The sequence below is a fragment of the Pan paniscus genome, chromosome 4 (genome assembly GCF_029289425.2).
Source record: "Pan paniscus chromosome 4, NHGRI_mPanPan1-v2.0_pri, whole genome shotgun sequence".
Classification (NCBI taxonomy): Eukaryota; Metazoa; Chordata; class Mammalia; order Primates; family Hominidae; genus Pan; species Pan paniscus.
In genome coordinates this window covers 121,857,564-121,879,099 of record NC_073253.2, presented here as the reverse complement: position 1 = coordinate 121,879,099, position 21,536 = coordinate 121,857,564, and the positions used below count along the sequence as shown (strand labels likewise).

Here is a 21,536-nt window from a genome sequence, read left to right as displayed (position 1 = left end):
CATTGGATTTGAATAGATGTCTTTTTTTTTTTTTTTTTTTTTTGAGATGGAGTCTTACGCTCTGTCGCCCAGGCTGGAGTGCAGTGGGGAGATCCCGGCTCACTGCAACCTCTGCCTCCCAGGTTCAAGTGATTCTTCTGCCTCAGCCTCCCAAGTAGCTGGGATTACAGGCATGCACCACCATGTCCGACTAATTTTTGTATTTTTAGTAGAGACAGGGTTTCACCATATTGGCCAGGCTGGTCTCGAACTCCAGACCTTGTGATCCGCCCTCCTTGGCCTCCCGAAGTGCTGGGATTACAGGCATAAGCCACCGCACCAGGCCTCGAATAGACATCTTAAATGGCCAATTAGCACATGAAAAGATTCTCAACATCGTTAGTCCCACTAGCAGATTTCATCTTCTCAGCTTTCTCGCCTTTTCCTTACTCAAGGCGGTAGTTTGTTGTTCTTGGCTAAGTAGTAATAGTAGTAGTAGTAGAATTATAATTTTTAAAATGCATCTGCCTGTCTTAATTATAGGTGCTTTTCTTGGAGGAGTTGGTGGTTAGGAGTACAGTCAGAGAGTGCCTGATAGAGAACTGGAAGGATGTAGAAAGTATAGATCCCTCCTCTTCTGCCAAACGTCACTTGCAGCCAGGCAGGAGAAGCTAATGTCAGGCGTAAAAGCTTCCGTTTCCTTCCTTCTCTTCTTAACACCCAGCATAGTGCTATGCTATAGCCAGCAAGCTGTCATTAATTCAATGATTGCAGCAGAGACTAGAGTTGGTGTAGCATTTGGTGGCTTTTGGTAGTAACAGCCATGTCTTCATAATTAATATTCACTTGATGCTTACCTGTTTCAGAGCAATGGAAATGAGAAGATACTCTGCTGTTGTCACATATGCTCCTGATATCACAAATGAATAAAAGTTATTCACATGGAAGCTGATTTTAAAGTGCACTTAAGGAAATTGATGATCAAAAGATCAGTAATAAATATATGTGTAAGGCTGGGCACAGTGGCTCACACCTGTAATCCTAGCACTTTGGGAGGCTGAGGCGGGTGAATTGCCTGAGCTCAAGAATTCAAGACCAGCCTGGGCTACATGGTGAAACTCCCATCCCTACTAAAATACAAAAAAATTAGCTAGGTGTGGCGGCATGCCCAGCTACTTGGGAGGCTGAGGCAAGAGAATTGCTTGAACCCAGAGGCAGAGGTTGCAGTGAGCTGAGATTGCACTACTGCATTCCAGCCTGGCAACAGAGTGAAACTCTGTCTCAAAAATAAATAAACATATGTCTAAAATTGAGGCAAACACATCTCTCAGATCTTTATGCTGGGAGGAGTAAGGTAAGAATGGCATTTATAGGCCAGGTGTAGTGGCTCATATCTGTAATCCCAGCACTTTCGGAGGTCAAGGTGGGTGGATCGCTGGAAGCTAGGAATGAGACCAGAGCCTGGGCAACATTGTGAAAACCTGTCTCTTAAAACAAAACAAAACAAGCCAGGTGTTGTGACACGTGCTTGTTGTATGAGCTACTTGGGAGGCTGAGGATGGAGGTTTGCTTGAACCCAGAAATTGAGGCTGCAGTGAGCTATGATAGCACCACTATATTCCAGCCTGGGTGACTCTTGAAAAAAGAAAGAAAGAAAAAAAAATGGTGGGCCGGTTGCGATGGCTCAAGCCTGTAATCCCAGCACTTTGGGAGGCTGAGGCGGGCGGATCACCTGAGGTCAGGAGTTCAAGACCAGCCTGGCCAATATGGCAAAACCCCGTCTCTACTAAAAAAACAAAAATGAGCTGGGCGTGATGGCGTATGCCTGTAGTCCCAGCTACTTGGGAAGCTGAGACAGGAGAATCACTTGAACCCAGGAGGCGGAGGTTTGCAGTGAGCCGAGATCACGCCACTGCACTCCAGCCTAGGCAACAGAGCAAGACTGACTGAAAAAAAAGAATGGCATTCATGGCCTGCTTATATAACTTTTCTAGAATATAGGTTGGCAATGTCTGTCAAGAGTCCTAACCTAAGTAAATAATCAACAAATATATTCAACACTGGAGAAACAGCTAAATAAAATTTGGTATGTCATCATGATGGAATGCTATGGAGTGATTTTTCTTTTCTTGACTTTTAATAACTTAGGGGAAAGGTGTAAGACATCAGAAAATAAAGTAAAATGAAATAATGTAATCTCAACTAGATATAAATGCACAGAGGAAAGATTGGAAGACACTATTGAATTGTAAGGAGAGATTTTTGTGGTGGCCTTATGGGCCATAGGTTTCTTTCTTTCTTTTTAATTGTGGGGGAAAGTCCACACAACATAAAATTTACTTAAAAATGGTTAAGATGGTACACAGTTGAGTAGTGTCAAGTACATTCACATGATCATACAGCCTATCTTTAGAACTTTTTCGTCTTGTAAAACTGAAACTCCATATCCTATAAACACTAATCCCTCCTTCCCACTACACCCAGCCCTTGGTAGCCATCCTTTTACTTCTTTCTGTTTCATTGATTTGGACTACTTTCATTTGAGTGGGGTTATAAGTATTTGTCCTTTAGTGACTACCTTATTTCACTTAACATAATGTCTACAAGGTACAACCATGGAGTCTCGCTCTGTTGCCAGACTGGAGTGCAGTGGTGCGATCTCAGCTCACTGTAACCTCTGCCTCCTGGGTTCAAGCAATTCTCCTGCCTCAGCCTCCTCAGTAGCTGGGATTACAGGCATCCGCCACCACGCCCAACTAATTTTTGTGTTTTTAGTAGAGACAGGGTTTCACCATGTTGGCCAGGATGGTCTTGATCTCTTGACCTTTTGATCTGCCCACCTCGGCCTCCTAAAGTGCTGGGATTACAGGCATGAACCACCACGCCCGGCCCAACGTACAACCATCGTGTAGCATGTAGTAGGATTTCCTTTTTAAGGCTCTATAATAAGCCGGGTGTGGTGGCTCATGCCTGTAATCCTAGCACTTTGGGAGGCCAAGGCGGGAGGATCTCTTGAGCCCAGGAGTCCGAGACTGGCCTGGGCAACATGCCAAGACCCTGTCTTTGCCAAAAAAAAAAAGTACAAAAATGAGCTGGGCATGGTGGTGCATGCCTGTTGTCCCAGCTACTTGGGAGGCTGAGGTGGGGGAATTGCTTGAGCCCAGGAGGTTGAGGCTGCAGTAAGCCATGATCATGCTAGTACACCCCAGCCTGGGCAACAGAGTCAGACCCTGTCTGAAAAAAAAATTAATAAAAATAAAAAAAGGCTGCATGATATTTCACTGTATTGATATACCACATTTACTAATTCATCAGATGATGCACATTTGGGTTGCTGCCACCTTTTGGCTATTGTGAATTATGCTACTATGAATATTGGTGTACAAATATCTATAGAGTCCCTGCCTTACTATGTTTGGTTATATACTCAGAAGTGGAATTGCTCGGTCATGTGGTAATTCTCTTATTTATTTATTTACTTACTTACTTGAGACAGTCTCATTCTGTTGGCCAGGCTGGAGTGCAGTGGTGTGATCATGGCTCACTGTTGTCTCAAATTCCTGGGCTTCACGAGTAGCTGGGACCACAGGCAGACACCATCATGCCCAGCTAGTTTGTTTTAATTTTTGTAGAGACAGGGTCTTGCCATGTTGCCCAGGCTCTGTTGTTTAATTTTTTGGGGCAATTGCCATACTGTTTTCTACAGTGGCTGCCCCATTTTACTTTATTTTTCTTGAATAATGTCAGACAAGACTGGGCACGCTCAGGGTGGTTTGGTTTGGCTGTAGACTTTCCTGTTAATTTCAAACCAAAATTATATGACCAACATAAGGAATTCCTGTAAACCCTTTAATCAGAGTCACTAATTGCTTACATTTTGCCCCATTTGATTTATCATTTTCTCTCTCTCCAGCAACATCTATGTGCGAGTGCACGCACACGTGCACACACACACACACACACTGTGGGTGCATATTATTGTTGAACTGTTTGGAGTAAGTCAAAGATGTGTCCCCTTTATTACTAAATATTTTGGTGTGTTTCCTAAGAATGTGGACATTTTCTTGTATAACCACAGTAGTTACTAAAATCAGGACATTTGATATTGATACAATAGTAATGCTACTTTATAAATTAGAAAATAAGTTGAAAAATAATTGGGATAGGGTGTAATCAGGATAGGCTATATGATTGGGATAGGCTATATAAAAAATAATTGGACAGGCTATATAATTTAATAATTGGGATTAGGCTATATAGCAGTGTGCAGTAAATATGGAACTAGGCATTAATTTTTATATATAATTTTTTTCTTTTAAGGGAGAAGTCTGTTGGAACTTGGAGGAAACAATGCCATTATTGGTAAGGCTGCCCCTTTGTTTTTGTTTGTTTTCTGTTCAGTTTCCGCAGTCACCATCCTGAATATATGGAACTTGTTTGGGATCTCATTTCTTCCATGTTGCATATGCCTGAGACCTAGTTCCTGTGTTTAGGAATTTTACTTGGGAGACAGGACACAAGCTTGTTTTGAAGGCAGAGGTAACTAGGAAGGAAAGGTATTCATGTTTAGAACATATTACCTGGGATGATCTAGAACCTGTGAATGAGACTTCCATTGCCATTGTAGTATGGCATTATTTCTTGTTTTTTCTTCTTCTGTTTGCTGAAAACTGGCCACATTTCTCTAGAATAACTTAAGTAACTCTTATGTGACTTGATCATTTCTTTAGATTTCAAAAACATTAGTTTGTCTTTAGTGGAATATTGAGTGCTTTTATATTGGGAAGGAACATGTCCTTAAGGTGTTAAAAAAAAAATCACTTACCTATAGGCTTAGAGATTACTTACGCTCTTTTTTAACTGTTTGAGTTTGTCACAAAAATGCTTAGATATTTGTAGTTGACCCACATAAGAAGTATGTGTAAGATATAAGAAGTATATGGTGAAGTGTTTGTTCTGGATGAACTTTTTTTTTTTAGACGGGAGTCTTACTCTGTCGCCCAGGCTGGAGTGCAATGGTGCGATCTCAGCTCACTGCAACCTCCACCTCCCAGGTTCAAGCTGTTCTCCTGCCTCAGCCTCCCGAGTAGCTGGAATTACAGGCACATGCCACCATGCCCAGCTACTTTTTGTATTTTTAGTACAGATGGGGTTTCACCATGTTGGCAGGCTGGTCTTGAACTCCTGACTTCAGGTGATCCGCCTGCCTTGTCCTCCCAAAGTGCTGGGATTACAGGCATGAGCCATCACGCCTGGCCTCTGGATGAACTTTTAAAGAGAGACTTCAGTAAAAAATATAGTTCGCATTTAGTGAGCACTAGTGTCTGCCGGGTACTGTGTTCAGCTGTTTTATATGCATTATTTCATTTAATCCCTACAACAGTCCCCACTGGGAGGCTGAGGTGGGAGGACTGCTTGAGCCCAGGAGGTCAAGGCTGTAGTGCCACTACACTCCAGCCTGGGTGACAGAGTGAGACTCCGCCTCAAAAAAAAAAAAGAACAAACAAAAAACCCTCTGAGAAATAAAAGATGAAGAGGCCAGAGGAGTGAGAGCCTCAATTTACCCTTGTATATCTGGGTAAAGATCATAGAGCTCATAATCTTCCTTGGAAGAAGAGTGTGCCTTTCCCCCTCATGTGTATATATGTCTTCGTAACGTTAATATGCTTACTTTACAACAATAGTTTTGATGTTCTTTTACTGCACTTTATAAAAACGTTTGCTGGGCACGGTGGCTTACGCCTGTAATCCCAGCACTTTGGGAGGCCAAGGTGGGTGCATCACTTGAGGTCAGGAGTTTGAAACTGGCCTGACCAACATGGTGAAACCCCGTTGCTACTAAAAATACGAAAATTAGCCAAGTGTGATGGCACATGCTTGTAATCCCAACTGCTCGGGAGGCTGAGGCAGAATCTCTTGAACCCGGGAGGCAAAGGTTGCAGTGAGCCGAGATCGTGCCATTGCACTCCAGCCTGGGTGACAAGAACAAAACTCTGTCTCAAAAAAAAAACAAAAAACAAAAAAAAACCCCCAAACCAAAAACAGAAAACAACATTGTTTTATACCAGCTAACAAATACCTTGTCTACCTGTTTTGGTTCGCTGATGGAAGTGTTTGTGCTTTCCTAAGCCTTTGAAGATGCAGACCTCAGCTTAGTTGTTCCATCAGCTCTCTTCGCTGCCGTGGGAACAGCTGGCCAGAGGTGTACCACTGTGAGGCGACTGGTGAGTATATCTGCATAGGCCCATGAGATTGTCTTGCTCTTAAAACACTACTTTTTAATGAGTTCTGCTGTTAGGGAGGTGTCAGCAATACTGCTAGAACAACATGCTCTCTAGATGTGGCTGGCAAATATGTGGTCCAGTTCTCTTTCTGTGCTCATGGCAGATGTTGTTAATCAATCAGGAACTTTGCCTTTTTCCCACCCCGAGGTAATAGGGGTTCCAGTACCAATTGATTGGAGTTGGACTAGGAGATGAGACCGATTTTCAGTCCTACTCCTAGAACAATATGGACGAAGTCCAGTGTCATTTAGAGAATAAAACAAGATAAAAATAAAAAGAATTATTAAACTATAGCTAAAAATAGAGTTGTGCTCTTTTATAAAAACATTTTACGTAGTAAAACATTTTAAACATTTTAGGCTGGGCATGGTGGCTCAAACATACAATTCTAAGACTTTGGGAGGCTGAGGCAGGAGTATTCCTTGAGCCCAGTAGTTCGAGACCAGCCTGGGCAACAAAGTGATTCCCTGTTTTTATAAAAAGTTAAAAAAAATTAGCAAGGCATGATGGCTCATGCTTGTAGTCCCAGCTACTTGGGAGGCTGAGGCAGGAGGATTGATTGAGCCCAGGAAAGGTCTCAATGAGGCTGCAATGAGCCATGATTGCACCACTGTACTCCAGCCTGGGCGACAGGGCAAGACCCTGTCTCAACCAATCAATCAATAAACACTTTTATTTTTAGCCTCAAGTCTAGAATTAGATTTGACTTGAAATGACATGATTCATTGAAAAGCAAATGGCTATGTATATGTGTGACCTCTCTATATACATATATAACCTGCATACATATATATATCGAGAGGACAGATTAATATTAAGTGTGTATAAGGAGATGTGGTTTAGCTTCAATGTGGGATTTTGGAAGTTTAATCTCTACACTTAGATTGAGCTGGTCTTCAGTTTAGTATGTGTTACAACTTTGATTTTCATGACTTTATGGTACTAAAAGACTATACTATAACTGAGCAAGTTTTTTTCGTTTTGTTTTTGTGTGTTTTTTTTTTTTTTTTTTTTTTTGAGTTGGAGTCTTGCTCTGTTGCCCAGGTTGGAGTGTAGTGGCGCGATCTTGCTCACTGCAACCTCCACCTCCTGGATTCAAGCGATTCCCCTGCCTCACCCTCCTGAGTAGCTGGGACTACAGGCACGTGCCACCCTGCCTGGCTAATTTTTGTATTTTTAGTAGAGATGACGTTTCACCATGTTGGCCAGGCTGGTCTTGAACTCCTGACCTCAGGTGATCCACCTACCTCGGCCTTGCAAAGTGCTGGGATTACAGGTGGGAGCCATCATGCCCAGCCCTGAGGAAGTTTTAGTTAGGTACAAAATTTGGCTGCATTTGCCATTTTAAAAAAATTCTTTTTAAGCTCTGTTGGACTTGAGCCTTTTTTATTATTGTTGAGTTTTCCTTTTGTAATGAAAAAAGCCTTCAGTTGAATTATTAAGGAATTGGCTTTGGGTTTTTGCTCTCATTCATGTTGAGTGTGAACAAATTCTTTATAAGACTGACATAATCTAAATTAATTAGAATAAGCTAAAAGATATATGAAAATTATCTTTACCTTACTCACACTTTTCTTTTTTCTTTCTTTCTTTTTTTTTTTTTTTTTTTTTTTGAGATGGAGTCTCTCTCTGTTGGCCAGGCTGGAGTGCAATGGTGTGATCTCAGCTCACCGCAACCTCCACCTCCAGGTTCAAGTGATTCTCCCACCTCAGCCTCCTGAGTAGCTGGCACTACAGGCACCCATCACCGTGCCTGGCTAATTTTTGTATTTTTATTAGAGATGGGGTTTTGCCATGTTGGCCAGGCTGGTCTCAAACTCCTGACCTCAGGTGATCTGCCTGCCTTGGCCTCCCAAAGTGCTGAGATTACAGGTGTGAGCCACCGCACCCGGCCTCTCACACTTTTCATATTTGTTTTTTCAGGTGTTTTGCATAAATGAAAATAAATCTTTATTTTTACATAGCTGACATTCTCAAATAATCTGATACTACATTTGTAACTTTAAAGTTTATTAAATTTGTTCACCATAAACATTAAATTGCATTAAAGATTACATTAAAGCTAAGAAAAAACCATGCACTCCAAATGATTATACCCTTCATTACATGGTAAAATATGAAATGACATAAAAGCCAAATATTTCTCTATTCAGCCAATTTTTATTTTTTTCATGTGTTTTGGAGCAAATATTCATAAATGTCTTTTATATTAGTTTTAAATATTAATAGGTAATAGTAGTCATTGTCCAAATAGATTTCCTTAGAGTTAGCAGTATATATTTAAAAAAATTCCATTACTATGGACTGCTTCATGACTAGTTCTCATAATGTCAATTCATTCATCACATGTGGAGACTAACTCAGAGCATAGATGGTTTGGCAAGTTCAGCTCTGCCACTTGGAGCATAGCATGGACCTGACAACTACCCAGAGAATGCAAGGGTTGTCCTCACCTAATTAGGGCCTCCTCTGGAGACCTATGTGGCCTGGGGTTAAGTGTTTGTAGTTACCCAGCAGAGGTCAGTTATGACTATGCTCTGTGTTCACTGGGACTTAGGGTTACAGTATGGGACACATGTACTTGAGGCCTTCTTTAATGTATTTGTGAAGCTTAGACAAATACATCCTTGGAAACTTGATGAAGATGTGGCTTATGGACCGGGTGTGGTGGCTCACACCTGTAATCCCAGCACTTTGGGAGACTGAGGTGGGTGGATCACCTGAGGTGAGGAGTTCAAGACCAGCCTAGGCAACATGGCAAAAGCCCGTCTCTACTAAAAATACAAAAAATTAGCCAGGTGTGGTGGTGGGTGCCTGTAATTCCAGCTGCTCGGGAGGCTGAGGTATAAGAATCACTTGAACCCAGGAAGTGGAGGTTGCAGTGAGCTGAGATCATGCCACTGCACTCCAGCCTGCGTGACAGAGTGAGACTCTGTCTCAAAAAAAAAAAAAAAGACATGGCTTATGATTTTATTCTATTATCTACCTAAAAGGAAATTTTTGACTTCATATAGTTAATATTAAAATGATAAATTATATAATTAAAAAAATAAACATGCTTTGATTTTCTTATATTTTTAGAGATTACAGTATTTCAGTAACTATCAAGGAAATTATTCATTGTTTAAAAATGTGTACATTTATCATACTATGCCCTTGAATATCTTTTTTCGTTTAGTTTATACATGAAAGCATCCATGATGAGGTTGTAAACAGACTTAAAAAGGCCTATGCACAGATCCGAGTTGGGAACCCATGGGACCGTGAGTATCTCCTTCTGTTTTCAAAGTGATCCCTTTTTGAGAGCTGTTGTTAACAAGTGTTTCTGATCTGAGTTTTGGAGTTTCTTTCCCTTTCCTGAGAGGCGTGAAGGCACGTGAAGCAGGTTATTAGGCTTTGGAGTATCGTGTCTGCTCCTAGGTTTCGACCCTGGGTGCTTGATGTGTGCTGGTGGGTGAGACTGGGAGAGGTTGTTTAGATGGAATGAGATTTAGTGTGCTTCTCTCTCATTACTATTACCCTTGTCCAAGCCAACACCATCCCTCCTGTGCAAGGCTGCAAGAATCCCCTAACTGACCTTTCTGCATCCATTGCTACAGAATGATTTTTAAAATGCAATCAGATAATTCACTCTCCTGCTTAAAATACTCCTCAGTAACTTCTCATTGCTTTTAGATTTTTTTTGCTTTCTTTTTTTTTGAGACACAGTTTCACTCTTTTGCTCAGGCTGGAGTGCAGTGGCTTGATCTCGGCTCACTGCAGCCTCCGCCTCCTGGGTTCAAGCAGTTCTCCTGCCTCAGCCTCCCGAATAGCTGGGATTACAGGTGCATTCCACCACACTTGAGTGATTTTCATATTTTTAGTAGAGACAGGGTTTTGCCACGTTGGCCAGGCTGGTCTCGAACACCTGACCTCAAGCAGTCTGCCTCCCTGGGCCTCCCAAAGTGCTAAGATTACAGGTGTGAGCCATTGCGCCAGGCCTGCTTTTAGATTAAAACCTAGAGTCCTCTTGATTTCTTCTGTTTTGCAGGCTCCCGATCCTTCCTGGTCTGCTGTCTGCCTCCTGCCCCGCTTGCCTTCTCACCAGCCTTTCTGTGTCTATTTTCCCTCTTGCTCCCAGAGCTCCACCTTCTCCAACGTCCTTTCAGTGTTCCAGGCATGCCAGGCTCTATCCTACTGTGCTGTCTGCTGGAAACATTCTTCACCCAGAGTGGGGATGGCTCTGCTAACATGCCTCCTCCTCATAGAGGCCTACTTACATCTTCCTTCTTCTTTGTTGCTGGGTCACTGTCAGTGCTCTAGTCCCCAGCAGCCATAACATAGGACAGCATCATTCTCTTCCCCCTTGAATTACACACCAACTACTGAGACTGTGATGTTTCCTTAGAGAATGGTCACACTGTAATGAGTAAACTGACCCTATATTTTGAGTGCAGTGCTTTGAGTAATTGATAGCCATTCCTTTAAACTAGAATTGGCAAAGAGACTTGGCCCTGCCTGTTTCTGTAAAAAAAAAGTTTCTCGGCACATACCCACTCATTTGCAGGTCATTTGTGGCTGCTTTTGCACTACAGTTACGGAGTTGAGTATTGGGATGGAGGTCACGTATGTCCTCCAAAGCATAAAATATTTACCATCTGGTTCTTTATGGAAAAAGGATGCTGACTTAACGTTCTCAATTGAGAGCATATAGGAAGGGATTGGTCTGTTCATTGAGAAAGCTGTTCTAATAATAAAATGATGCCATAAAGGGCAAAATGATGAGCCAGCCTTCCTTTTCTCTCTCCAGCTAATGTTCTCTATGGGCCACTCCACACCAAGCAGGCAGTGAGCATGTTTCTTGGAGCAGTGGAAGAAGCAAAGAAAGAAGGTGGCACAGTGGTCTATGGGGGCAAGGTAAGGGATGCTCTGAGATCAATTGTGACAGCTTTTTAACCTTCTTTTCCCTGAGACACAAGCAGGGCTCTGGGCATATTGGGAAAGCCACCCCATTTGACATCCTTCTTCTCCCGTCTTTATTTATATATATTATTATAAAACAAGGAAACACATGTTTTTGTTTGTCTGTTTTTGAGACAGAGTCTTACTCTGTGCCCAGGATGGAGTGCAGTGGCGCAATCTTGGCTCACGGCAACCTCCGCCTCCCGGGTTCAAGTGATTCTCCTGCTTCAGCCTCCCGAGTAGCTGGGATTACAGGTGCATGTCACCACACCCAGCTAATTTTTGTATTTTTTGGTAGAGATGGGGTTTCCCATGTTAGCCAGGCTGGTCTCTAACTCCTGGCCTCAAGTGATCCACGCACCCTGGCCTCCTAAGGTGCTGGGATTACAGGCATGAACCACCACACTTGGCTCTGTTTGTTTTTGTGACAGAGTCTTGCTCTGCCACCTAGGCTGGAGTGCAGTGGTGCGCGATCTCAGCTCACTGCACCCTCTTCCTCCTGGACTAAAGCAATCCTCCCACCTCAGGCTCCTGAGTCTTGCTCTGTTGCCCAGGCTGGAGTGCAGTGGCGTGATCTCAGCTCACTGCAACCTCGCCTCCCAGGTTCAAGCGATTCTCCTGTCTCAGCCTCCTGAGTAGCTGGGATTACAGGCACCCATTACCATGCCCAACTAATTTTTGTATTTTTAGTAGAGAAGGGGTTTCACCATGTTGGCCAGGCTGGTCTGGAACTTCTGACTTCGTGATCCACTGTCCTTGGCCTCCCAAAGTGCTGGGATTACAGGCGTGAGCCACCGTGCCCGGCCAGAAATACACGTTTTAAAGAATGACAACAATGCTTGCTTTGGCAGCACATATACTAAAATTGGAAAGATACAGAGAAGATTAGCATGGCTTATGCACAATGATGATATGCAAATTCATATCCGTATTTTAAAAAGCATTCCATATTTTAAAAAAAGACAGCAGAAAATGCATGGGACATTTCTGGAAGGACATAGAAGAAACTGAGTCATGGTTGCTTTTGAATTGGGTCCTTAATATTTGTATGGAAAGGAGAATTCCTTTTCAAGTACAGTAGGAGACTTTGTATTCAGAGCAATTATAATCTATTTATTGGTTATTTTAAAAAGTCAGTTAAGGCAAGGAATAAAAAAATACATATCATAAGCATTAAAAAAGAAATTAACACATATTGCCAGGTGCAGTGGCTCACACCTGCAATCTCAGCACTTTGGGAGGCTGTGGTGGGAGGATTGCTTGAGGCCAGGAATTCAAGACCCACCTGGACAACATAGTGAGACCCTGTCTCAAAAAAAAATTAGCTGAGTATGGTGGCATGCACATGTAGTGCTAGCTACTTGGGAGGCTGAGGTGGGAGGATTGCTTGAGCCCACAAGTTCAAGACTGCAATGAGTCATGATGATGTCACTGCACTGCAGCTTGGACAACAAAGCAAGACCAAATCAAAAACAAAAAACCAAATAATAAAAAAAAAAAAAATGAAAAACAAAAAACCCCCCATATATAAAGATTTGTTTGTGGCCGGGCATGTTGACTCACACCTGTAATCCCAGCACTCTGGGAGGCTGAGGCAGGTGGATCACTTGAGGTCAGAAGTTCAAGACCAGCCTGGCCAAAATGGTGAAACCTGGTCTCTACTAAAAATACAAAAATATTTAGCTGGGCATGGTGGTGCATGCCTGTAGTCCCAGTTACTTGGGAGGCTGAGGTGGGAGGATGGCTTGAACCCGGGAGACGGAGGTTGCAGTGAGCTGAGATCAAGCCATTGCACTACAGGCTGAGTGAAAATAACCGCTTGCAGCAGTGTTTGTTCAACATAACTTGGTTGTGTCACATGGCATGGCTCTCTATCCCTGCCTGACTCCTTATTTCCATTTTTCTCTGACCAACTAAGTTAGAACCAATATCAGGAAGAGAGAATTTTCTTTCATGATTGGAAGTTATTTTGGAGAAATAATTCACCTATAAATGATGCTAATTTTTTTCTTTATAAATGTAGGCAAAGATTGCATCCTCTGACCCCAAGTCCTAGAAAACAAAATGCTTTCATTCTTTTTATTTCATTTCTCTGCATTAGGTTATGGATCGCCCTGGAAATTACGTAGAACCGACAATTGTGACAGGTCTTGGCCACGATGCGTCCATTGCACACACAGAGACTTTCGCTCCGATTCTCTATGTCTTTAAATTCAAGGTAAAAATGCATTCTGTTCGCTAGCCTAATGTTGAAATAAATGATAAGAGGAAAATGATGGTGGATTAAATTTCACTTGATGAACCTTTAAGAGGGTTTTAGAAAGTAATCTGAATAGTAGATATATGAAGGTTCAGGATAAAATATGAGATAAACACTTTAAAACTCTATAGCATGCCAAGCTAGCTGCCAGGGAAACCAGATTGGGTAGTGGACTAGTGTTGGAGTTTATGGAGTGTGTGGTCCTCATTTCCTGTGTCATCTTAATCCTGGGCTGTGTAGGCCATAGAGTCACCTTCTCCTGAACCGTGGTACTGGATAGTTTGATAGCCTGAGTGCTGTGAACATGTCAGCAGACAAAATGAGAACATGTGGGGGTAATACAAAGACCTATAGTTGGCCGGGCACGGTGGCTCACACCTGTAATCCCAGCACTTTGGGAGGGTGAGGCAGGCAGATCACCTGAGGTCAGGAGTTCAAGACCAGCCTGGCCAACATGGTGAAACCTCGTCTCTACTAAAAAACAAAAAAATTAGCCAGGCGTGGTGTTGGGCGCCTGTAATCTGTAATACCAGCTACCTGAGAGGCTGAGGCAGGAGAATCACTTGAACCCAGGAGGCTGAGGTTGCAGTGAGCCGAGATCGCACCATTGCACTCCAGCCTAGGCAACAGAGTGAGACTCCATCTCAAAAAAAAAAAAAAAAGACCTATAGTTATAAACTCCAGCAGAGGACAGGCTGCGGAGTTTTGTTTTGTTTTCCCTGATCTCATATCTTGATCTCAAACTGTAAAGGTTTTAATAGGTGAAGAAGCTGGGCACAATGGCTCATGCTTGTAATCTCAGTGCTTTGGGAGGATCACTTGAGGCCAGGTGCTCAAGACCAGCCTGGCCAACACAGTGAGACCTTGTCTGTACAAAAAAATTAAAAAATTAGCCAGGTGTTGTATGTACCTATAGTCCTAGCTACTCGGGAGGCTGAGGTGGGAAGAGATCCTGTCTCTAAAACAAACAAATAAATAAAACCCAAAAAACCCACACAGGTGGATAAATTAGAAGATCTCATTCCCTAGCTTGAGACGGGCCCTAGCCTCGCCAGTAAATATTTAGGATGAATTTTGAGACTGCAGAGATTGAATCAATATTTGAATGTACCATTATTAACAGTAAAAGAATAGTGAGAATTGCATCTTGTTGCAATTACATCATTGCTTCTTTATTTCTTGCTTTAAATTGCCTATCATTGTTTCACTTATGGGGACTAGAGAATATAATTTTGTGTTTTGTAATGTGTTTGTGTACATTATGAGGCTGTGTGAGCTCTTGAGCAAATTAGTCTCTGTAGGCCTCAGTTGCCCAATCTGTAAATTGGGAGGTAGTAGGAAACCTGTGTTATAGGATGAGGATTAAATAACTAAATGCATGTTAAGTGCTTAGATCGGTGTGTTACACACGTAAGAGCTCAAAAGATATTAGCTATTATATGTAGTAGCTTGAATGAAAGGAAGAATGTGTTAATATTTGTTTCTGATAATTAGGGGGGATATCCCAAAATTTTTACTTATTATCAATGATCTGAATTATAAGAGAAACAGAGTGAGTAAACTTGACTCTTTGGTTTCCTTTTGTACACTGAAATTATACTGGTACACTTCAGGAAATGAGTTTAATGTCAGTGAACTTTGACTTGAACACGATAACATCTTACAGCTTCCAATGTCTCTCCTTTTAGAATGAAGAAGAGGTCTTTGCATGGAATAATGAAGTAAAACAGGGACTTGCAAGTAGCATCTTTACCAAAGATCTGGGCAGAATCTTTCGCTGGCTTGGGTACAACTTTGTCTATTTTGAAAATTTATATAAGTCTGATTTATGTGGTGAGTGGACTTAAAAAAACTGCTGTAGTCTAAAATCAATTTTTCAGTATTGAAAGCCTTTGAGCTTTGGTTTAGATTTTTTATTTATTTTTGTTTGTTTTTAATTTCCTGTTCATTGCTCTCACCATGCCTCCCTTTTTACACAGACCTAAAGGATCAGACTGTGGCATTGTAAATGTCAACATTCCAACAAGTGGGGCTGAGATTGGAGGTGCCTTTGGTACGTAGAGAATCATTTCTCCTTTTCCATATTGGGCAGCAAAGAAAAACCAGTAGTAGCTTTTAGAAAAGGCTGACCAAGAGACTGAAACACTCCTTATATTCTGAAATAACCTTATGTGATCTAACATATCTGAAAAAACTTACATTCTGTATTCAAAGTTATCGCATAGAGTCCTGCGTCATCTCCTCAGAGGCAGCATCAGGTTAGAGCAGAGGCCCTTAACTTGAAATGTGTGAACCCCTGAAATGATGGCATTTGTTTTCTGGGGAGAAGTTTCCAGACCCAAAAAAGATTAAGAATCCCTGCTTCAAAGCCAGAAAATTTTATATGAAATATTCTGGTTTTTATTTGCAAAATAGGCATATAAATGTTAAACATACTCTTTTTCACTAGATGGAATACAAAGTTGTTTCTTTTCACTGGGCCCTGCTCCTGTTTCCTCTTAATAAGCCATACATTATTAATGCTGAAACTTGGTAGTAGTTTTTCCTTAAAAACTCTCCCTAACCATTGTATATTATTATTTATTAAAAATGATCCAAAGTAAAATAAAACAGATTGCTTGTTTTTTTTTAAATATAGAAGCAAAACAAACATGCATTAATACTTGTAAAAGTTTATATCATTAGTAGCATTCTTTTACATTTTTAGAGCAGATACTACAATTACTATTTGATGCATGGACTTTGCTGTTTTCAGTTCACCCCTTACCCCTGCACTCCACTGTGCAGTTGCCTGAATGCATGAGTGTCTATCTTCTCCTTTTGTACTAATTTAATCCCTGTTTCCAACCCATGCCTGCTCTCTCCGATTGACTATTCCTTTTTTTTTTTTTTTTTTTTTTTTTGAGTTGGGGGCTTGCTATGTTGCCCAGGCTGGAGTGCAGTGGCGCGATCACAGCTCACTGCAGCCACCACCTCCCAGGCTCAAGCATTCCTCTCGCCTCAGCCTCATGAATAGCTGAGATTACAGGCATGTGCCTCCACACCAGCTAATTAAATTTTTTTGTTTTTGTTTTTTTTGTTTTTGTTTTTGTTTTTAGAAACAGGCCCTCACTATGTTGCCCAGGCTGGTCTTAAATTCCTGGGCTCAAGCCATCCACCTGCCTTGGCTTCCCAGAGTGTTGGGATTACAGGCATGAGCCACTGCACCCAGTCAATTGACTATTCTTCATTTAAGCTTTTATAATTAATTTTTAAAGTTTTGGTGCCCAGGCACAGTAGCTTACACCTGAAATCCTGGCACTTTGGGAGGCAGAGGTGGGCCGATCGCTTGAGCTCAGGAGTTCAAGACCAGCCTGGGCAACATGGCAAAAACTCATCTCTACAAAAATTACAAAAATTAGCTAGGCATGATGGTGTGTGCCTGTAGTCCCAGCTACTTGGGAGGCTGAGGTGGGAGGATCTCTTGAGTCTGGGAGGCAGAGGTTGCAGTGAGCCAAGATTGTGCCACTGCACTCAAGTCTGGGGACAGAGTGAGACCCTGTCTTCCCCCGCAAAAAAAAAAAAAAAAGTTTTGGGCTGGGCGTGGTGGCTCATGCCTATAATTGCTTAAGCCCAGGAGTTTGAGATGAACCTGGGCAACATGGTAGGACCCTGTCTCTACAAAAATTAAAAAAAACTAGCCAGTTGTGGTGTCACACACTTGTATTCCCAGCTACTGGTGAGTCTGAGGTGCAAGGCTCGCTTAAGCCCAAGAGTTTGAGGCTGCAGTAAGCCATGATCCCACCACTGCACTTCAGCCTGGGTGACAGAGTGAGTGTGACCCTGTCTCTAAATAAATAAAAGTTTTAAAAAAGTCTTATAATGGAAAAAGTAGTTTTGCTCATACTTTTCTTCTCCTCCTCCTTTCCCAGAGGCTACATTGAGGTTCTTTTTTTTTTTTTGAGACGGAATCTTGCTCTGTTGCCTATGCTGGAGTGCAGTGGTGCAATATTGGCTCGCTGCAACATCCACCTCCCCAGTTCAAGCAATTCTCCCGCCTCAGCCTCGTGAGTAGCTGGGATTACAGGTGCACGCCACCATGCCTGGCTAATTTTTGTATTTTTTTAGTAGAGATGGGGTTTCACCATGTTGGCCAGGCTGGTCTTGAACTCCTGACCTTGTGATCCACCTGCCTCGGCCTCCCAAAGTGCTGGGAATACAGGTGTGAGCCACCGTACCTGGCCGAGATTCTTTTTACTAAAAGAAAAAAGCAAATTTACCTTTGAATTGATGTCAGTTTTTCTAACTAGTGTGCTTTCACTGCTGTCTCCTTGAAAGCTTTAGACATTATGTATTGACCCTCTATTATGATAGAGGTTTCTGTCCAGGAGCAGGACACATGGGAGTCAACTAGTAGGAGAAAGTAGAAGAAGCTGTTCTTTTCATTTTCTTCTTGGATGCACCCAGTACCCTTGCAGACTGAAGAAGCAGTAGAAAACAGAGGCAGGGAGGGCCCTGCAGGCCTGGCTAGCAAGCGGAGGGCAGTGGGGTACCAGCTCTCAGAATAGTGAGCATGGTCCTTGAAAGTGGATTAGTTCATTTACCCAGCATGTGCGTAGCTGGATAGGGAGTCTCTTGGGAGATTTTGACTAGGACTTGTTTCTTATGCTTTTATTCGCTCTCTCCCTACTCCCTCCCTGCCCACCTTGGGTAGAAATAGCTTTTATTCAAGTGCAATAAAAGAGTTTGTTGGGGAAGACCCATGAGGTGTTATCTTGTAGAATGAGCACTGGGTGAGGAACCAAGAGACACCATCCCAGTCCCATTTACTGCTGTCACTAGCTCCGGAACCTCAGGCAGGTGCTCAGCCTTGGTTCCTTAGAGCCTCTGCAACTCTGTTCCTGCCAGGAATTTCAGAGGCGCTGTTAGCTGTGGTTTGTTTTATTTCAAACGTGTGCAGGCTTTTTGCTGGCTTCCCATTCTTTGAAGTCAGTTATGTCTCTTTTTACTTGGCTTGTGCATTTGAGAGCTAGAAAGGCAAACATTCAGCTGTGATTTTTCTGGAACCCATTTAATGGAGATTCTTTCCCTCTCATGAGAAAGACCAGGTGAGTAGTTAATAGAGAAGCTTTTATTTCAAAATTGTTATATTTTCTTAATGTATTTCTATCAAATGGGAATATTTGTGTTTTCCCTGATAATTTAATACAAGTTATTGAGAGAGATAAAGAAGACAGTTACAGCTCCCATATTCTTGTGCCCTGCTCAAAAGAAAAACTATGAATAACATGTATGGGCTGGGCACGGTGGGGTTACAGGCATGCACCACCACGCCCAGCTAATGGGATTTTTTTTTTTTTTTTTTTTTTTACCGTTTCTTTCTGTTTCCATTTCTTCTTAATTCCTTATATTTTATTTTCCCTCTTAATTCCTTTTTTCTGTTTGTTTTGGTCTCTTGGTCTCTGTCTTTGATTTGTTTGCAGGGGAGATATTGTGGGCTAAATGTAAAGTAAATAATCAGGTTGTTCGGGTGTCCTTTTGGTATCTTCTTTTCATTGATACCAACTATGAGCCCACATGGAAACTGCTCAGAAGATATGATATTATTTTTTATTTCTCTAGGAGGAGAAAAGCACACTGGTGGTGGCAGGGAGTCTGGCAGTGATGCCTGGAAACAGTACATGAGAAGGTCTACTTGGTAAGAAAAGGCTTTGGGAAGATAGGTTTGAGCTTAAAACCCTTGGGAATGGGCTTTTACACTTTCCTACTGTCTGTGCGTCTTTGTGCAGTGTCATTTGATTTGATTTTTCCAGCATTCCACAGCTGTCTCCTCTGACTATCTATTTGGTACTATTTTTCTAGCCTTCTTGTCTAGCTTCAGCTAGTGCCCAGCACCCAACAATGAAATGGTCTCGTGTGTGGTTTCTGTATTTTTAGTAGAGTTGGGGTTTCTCCATGTTGGTCAGGCTGGTCTCGAACTCCCGACCTCAGGTGATCCACCCGCCTCGGCCTCCCAAAGTGCTGAGATTACAGGCGTGAGCCACAGCACCTGGCTAATTTTTGTATTTTTAGTAGAGATGGGGTTTCACCGTGTTGGCCAGGCTGTTGTCGAACTCCTGACCTCAGGTGATCTGCCTGCCTCGGCCTCTCAAAGTCCTGGGATTACAGGCATGAGCCACCATGCTGGGCTGTTTCTTGCACTTTTGAGGGCACACTTTTTTTTTTTTTGAGATGAAGTCTTGCTCTGTCACCCAGGCTGGAGTGCAGTGGCCTGATCTCAGCTCACTGCAGCCTCAGCCTCCGCCTCCCAGATTCCAGCGATTCTCCTGCCTCAGCCTCCCAAGTAGCTGTCATCACAGGCCTGCACCACCATGCCAGGCTAATTTTTGCATTTTTAGTAGAGACCGGGTTTCACCATGTTGGCCAGGCTGGTCTTGAACTCCTGACCTCAGGTGATCCACGCCTGCAGTGGCTCATGCCTGTAATCTAAGCAGTTCAGGAGGCTGAGGCAGGTGGATCATTTGAGGTCAGGAGTTCAAGACCAGCCTGGCCAACATGGTGAAACCCCGTCTCTACTAAAAATACAAAAATTAGCCAGGCGTGGTGGTGCACAGCTAATCAGGAGGCTGAGGTAGGAGAATCGCTTGAGCCTGGGAGGCGGAGGTTGCAGTGAGCCGAGATTGTGCCATTGCACTCCAGTCTGGGTGACAGAGTGAGACCCTGTCTCAAAACAAAACAAACAAACAAACAAAAACCAACAACAACAAAAAAAACCATGTATGGTATGTCTTTCCAGATTTTTACATTTCTGTCTTTTTTCTTTTAAATAAAATGGGATCCATACTAACATTGTCTTTTATCTTAAAGGTTTGTCTTAAAAAGTTGTAACTTGGAGATCTCGCCTTGTTAATATATACAGATCTGCTACATTTTAAAAGTGGGCATGAAAATCTTCTGTTATGTATGTACTGTCATTAATTCTGTTATTTTTTCCCACTAGTACTATCAACTACAGTAAAGACCTTCCTCTGGCCCAAGGAATCAAGTTTCAGTAAAGGTGTTTTAGATGAACATCCCTTAATTTGAGGTGTTCCGGCAGCTGTTTTTGGAGAAGACAAAGAAAATTAAAGTTTTCCCTGAATAAATGCATTATTATGACTGTGACAGTGACTAATCCCCCTATGACCCCAAAGCCCTGATTAAATCAAGAGACTCCTTTTTTAAAAATCAAAATAAAATTGTTACAACATAGCCATAGTTACTAAAAGATGGGTTAGGTGGATTTTTATTATGTCAACTAGTTGTACATGGCTTTTTAAAAGTTAATGATTATTTTGTAATTAGAAAAAAATAGTACATACCAGGGTAGGAATTTGGGAAAATACAGAACCGAGGAGAAAACAGTATTCTTTGCAGTAGATGCAGGGTGTCTCCTGACCAAGTGAAGGATTCGGGGGCGGGGGGTGAATATTGCTTGACATTACCCACCTATGGCATGTGTTGGATGGCGTGTGATTGAAAGGGGGATGCGTTCCCCTGTATGCTTGGACCACAGTTCAGTATTCATGTGGAATAACTTGCAGTGCTTAAAATGACAACAGGCATTCATCACAGTTGTGGCTCTTGCTTATGAAGGCTGTGTCAACTTGGAAGAGATTTCTGGGGTAGACAGATTTTGTTTCTGTGCTGGAGTCTGCCACCTGCTGGAGGACTCTGAGGCCAAAATTGCCTGTGCAGAATTATATAGAAAATGCATCTGGAGGCTGGGCGAGGTGGCTTACGCCTATAATCCCAGCACTTTGAGAGGCTGAGGCGGGTGGATCAGTAGAGGCTAGGAGTTTGAGACCAGCCTGGCCGATATGGTGAAATCCCGTCTTTACCAAAAAATACAAAAATTAGCCCAGTGTGGTGGCAGGCGCCTGTAATCCCAGCTATTAGGGAGGCTGAGGCAGGAGAATTGTGTGAACCCAGGAGGCAGAGGTTGCAGTGAGCCTAAATTGTGCCACTGCCTGGGCAACAGTGAGATCCTGTCTCCAAAAAAAAAAAAAAAAGTGCATGTGGATTTTTTTATACAACCTTAGACCATTTTCTTT

At 42.4% G+C, this 21,536-nt stretch overlaps 1 protein-coding gene and 1 pseudogene across 1 annotated transcript in view; both read left to right on the top strand.

Moving 5' to 3' along the window:
* The window catches only part of ALDH7A1 (aldehyde dehydrogenase 7 family member A1), a 52,522-nt gene extending 31,812 nt beyond the window's left edge, over positions 1-20,710 (top strand). Inside the window, exons 10-18 of the mRNA XM_003826681.6 lie at positions 4,300-4,341; positions 6,109-6,203; positions 9,442-9,526; positions 11,053-11,159; positions 13,306-13,422; positions 15,153-15,250; positions 15,444-15,517; positions 19,066-19,141; positions 20,444-20,710. Of these exons, the coding sequence (XP_003826729.3) occupies positions 4,300-4,341; positions 6,109-6,203; positions 9,442-9,526; positions 11,053-11,159; positions 13,306-13,422; positions 15,153-15,250; positions 15,444-15,517; positions 19,066-19,141; positions 20,444-20,498 (749 nt within the window). The 3' untranslated portion in view covers positions 20,499-20,710. The remainder of the gene's footprint in view (positions 1-4,299; positions 4,342-6,108; positions 6,204-9,441; positions 9,527-11,052; positions 11,160-13,305; positions 13,423-15,152; positions 15,251-15,443; positions 15,518-19,065; positions 19,142-20,443) is intronic.
* Positions 12,044-12,140, top strand: LOC112439914 (U6 spliceosomal RNA; annotated as a pseudogene).
* Positions 20,711-21,536: the final 826 nt, after the last annotated feature.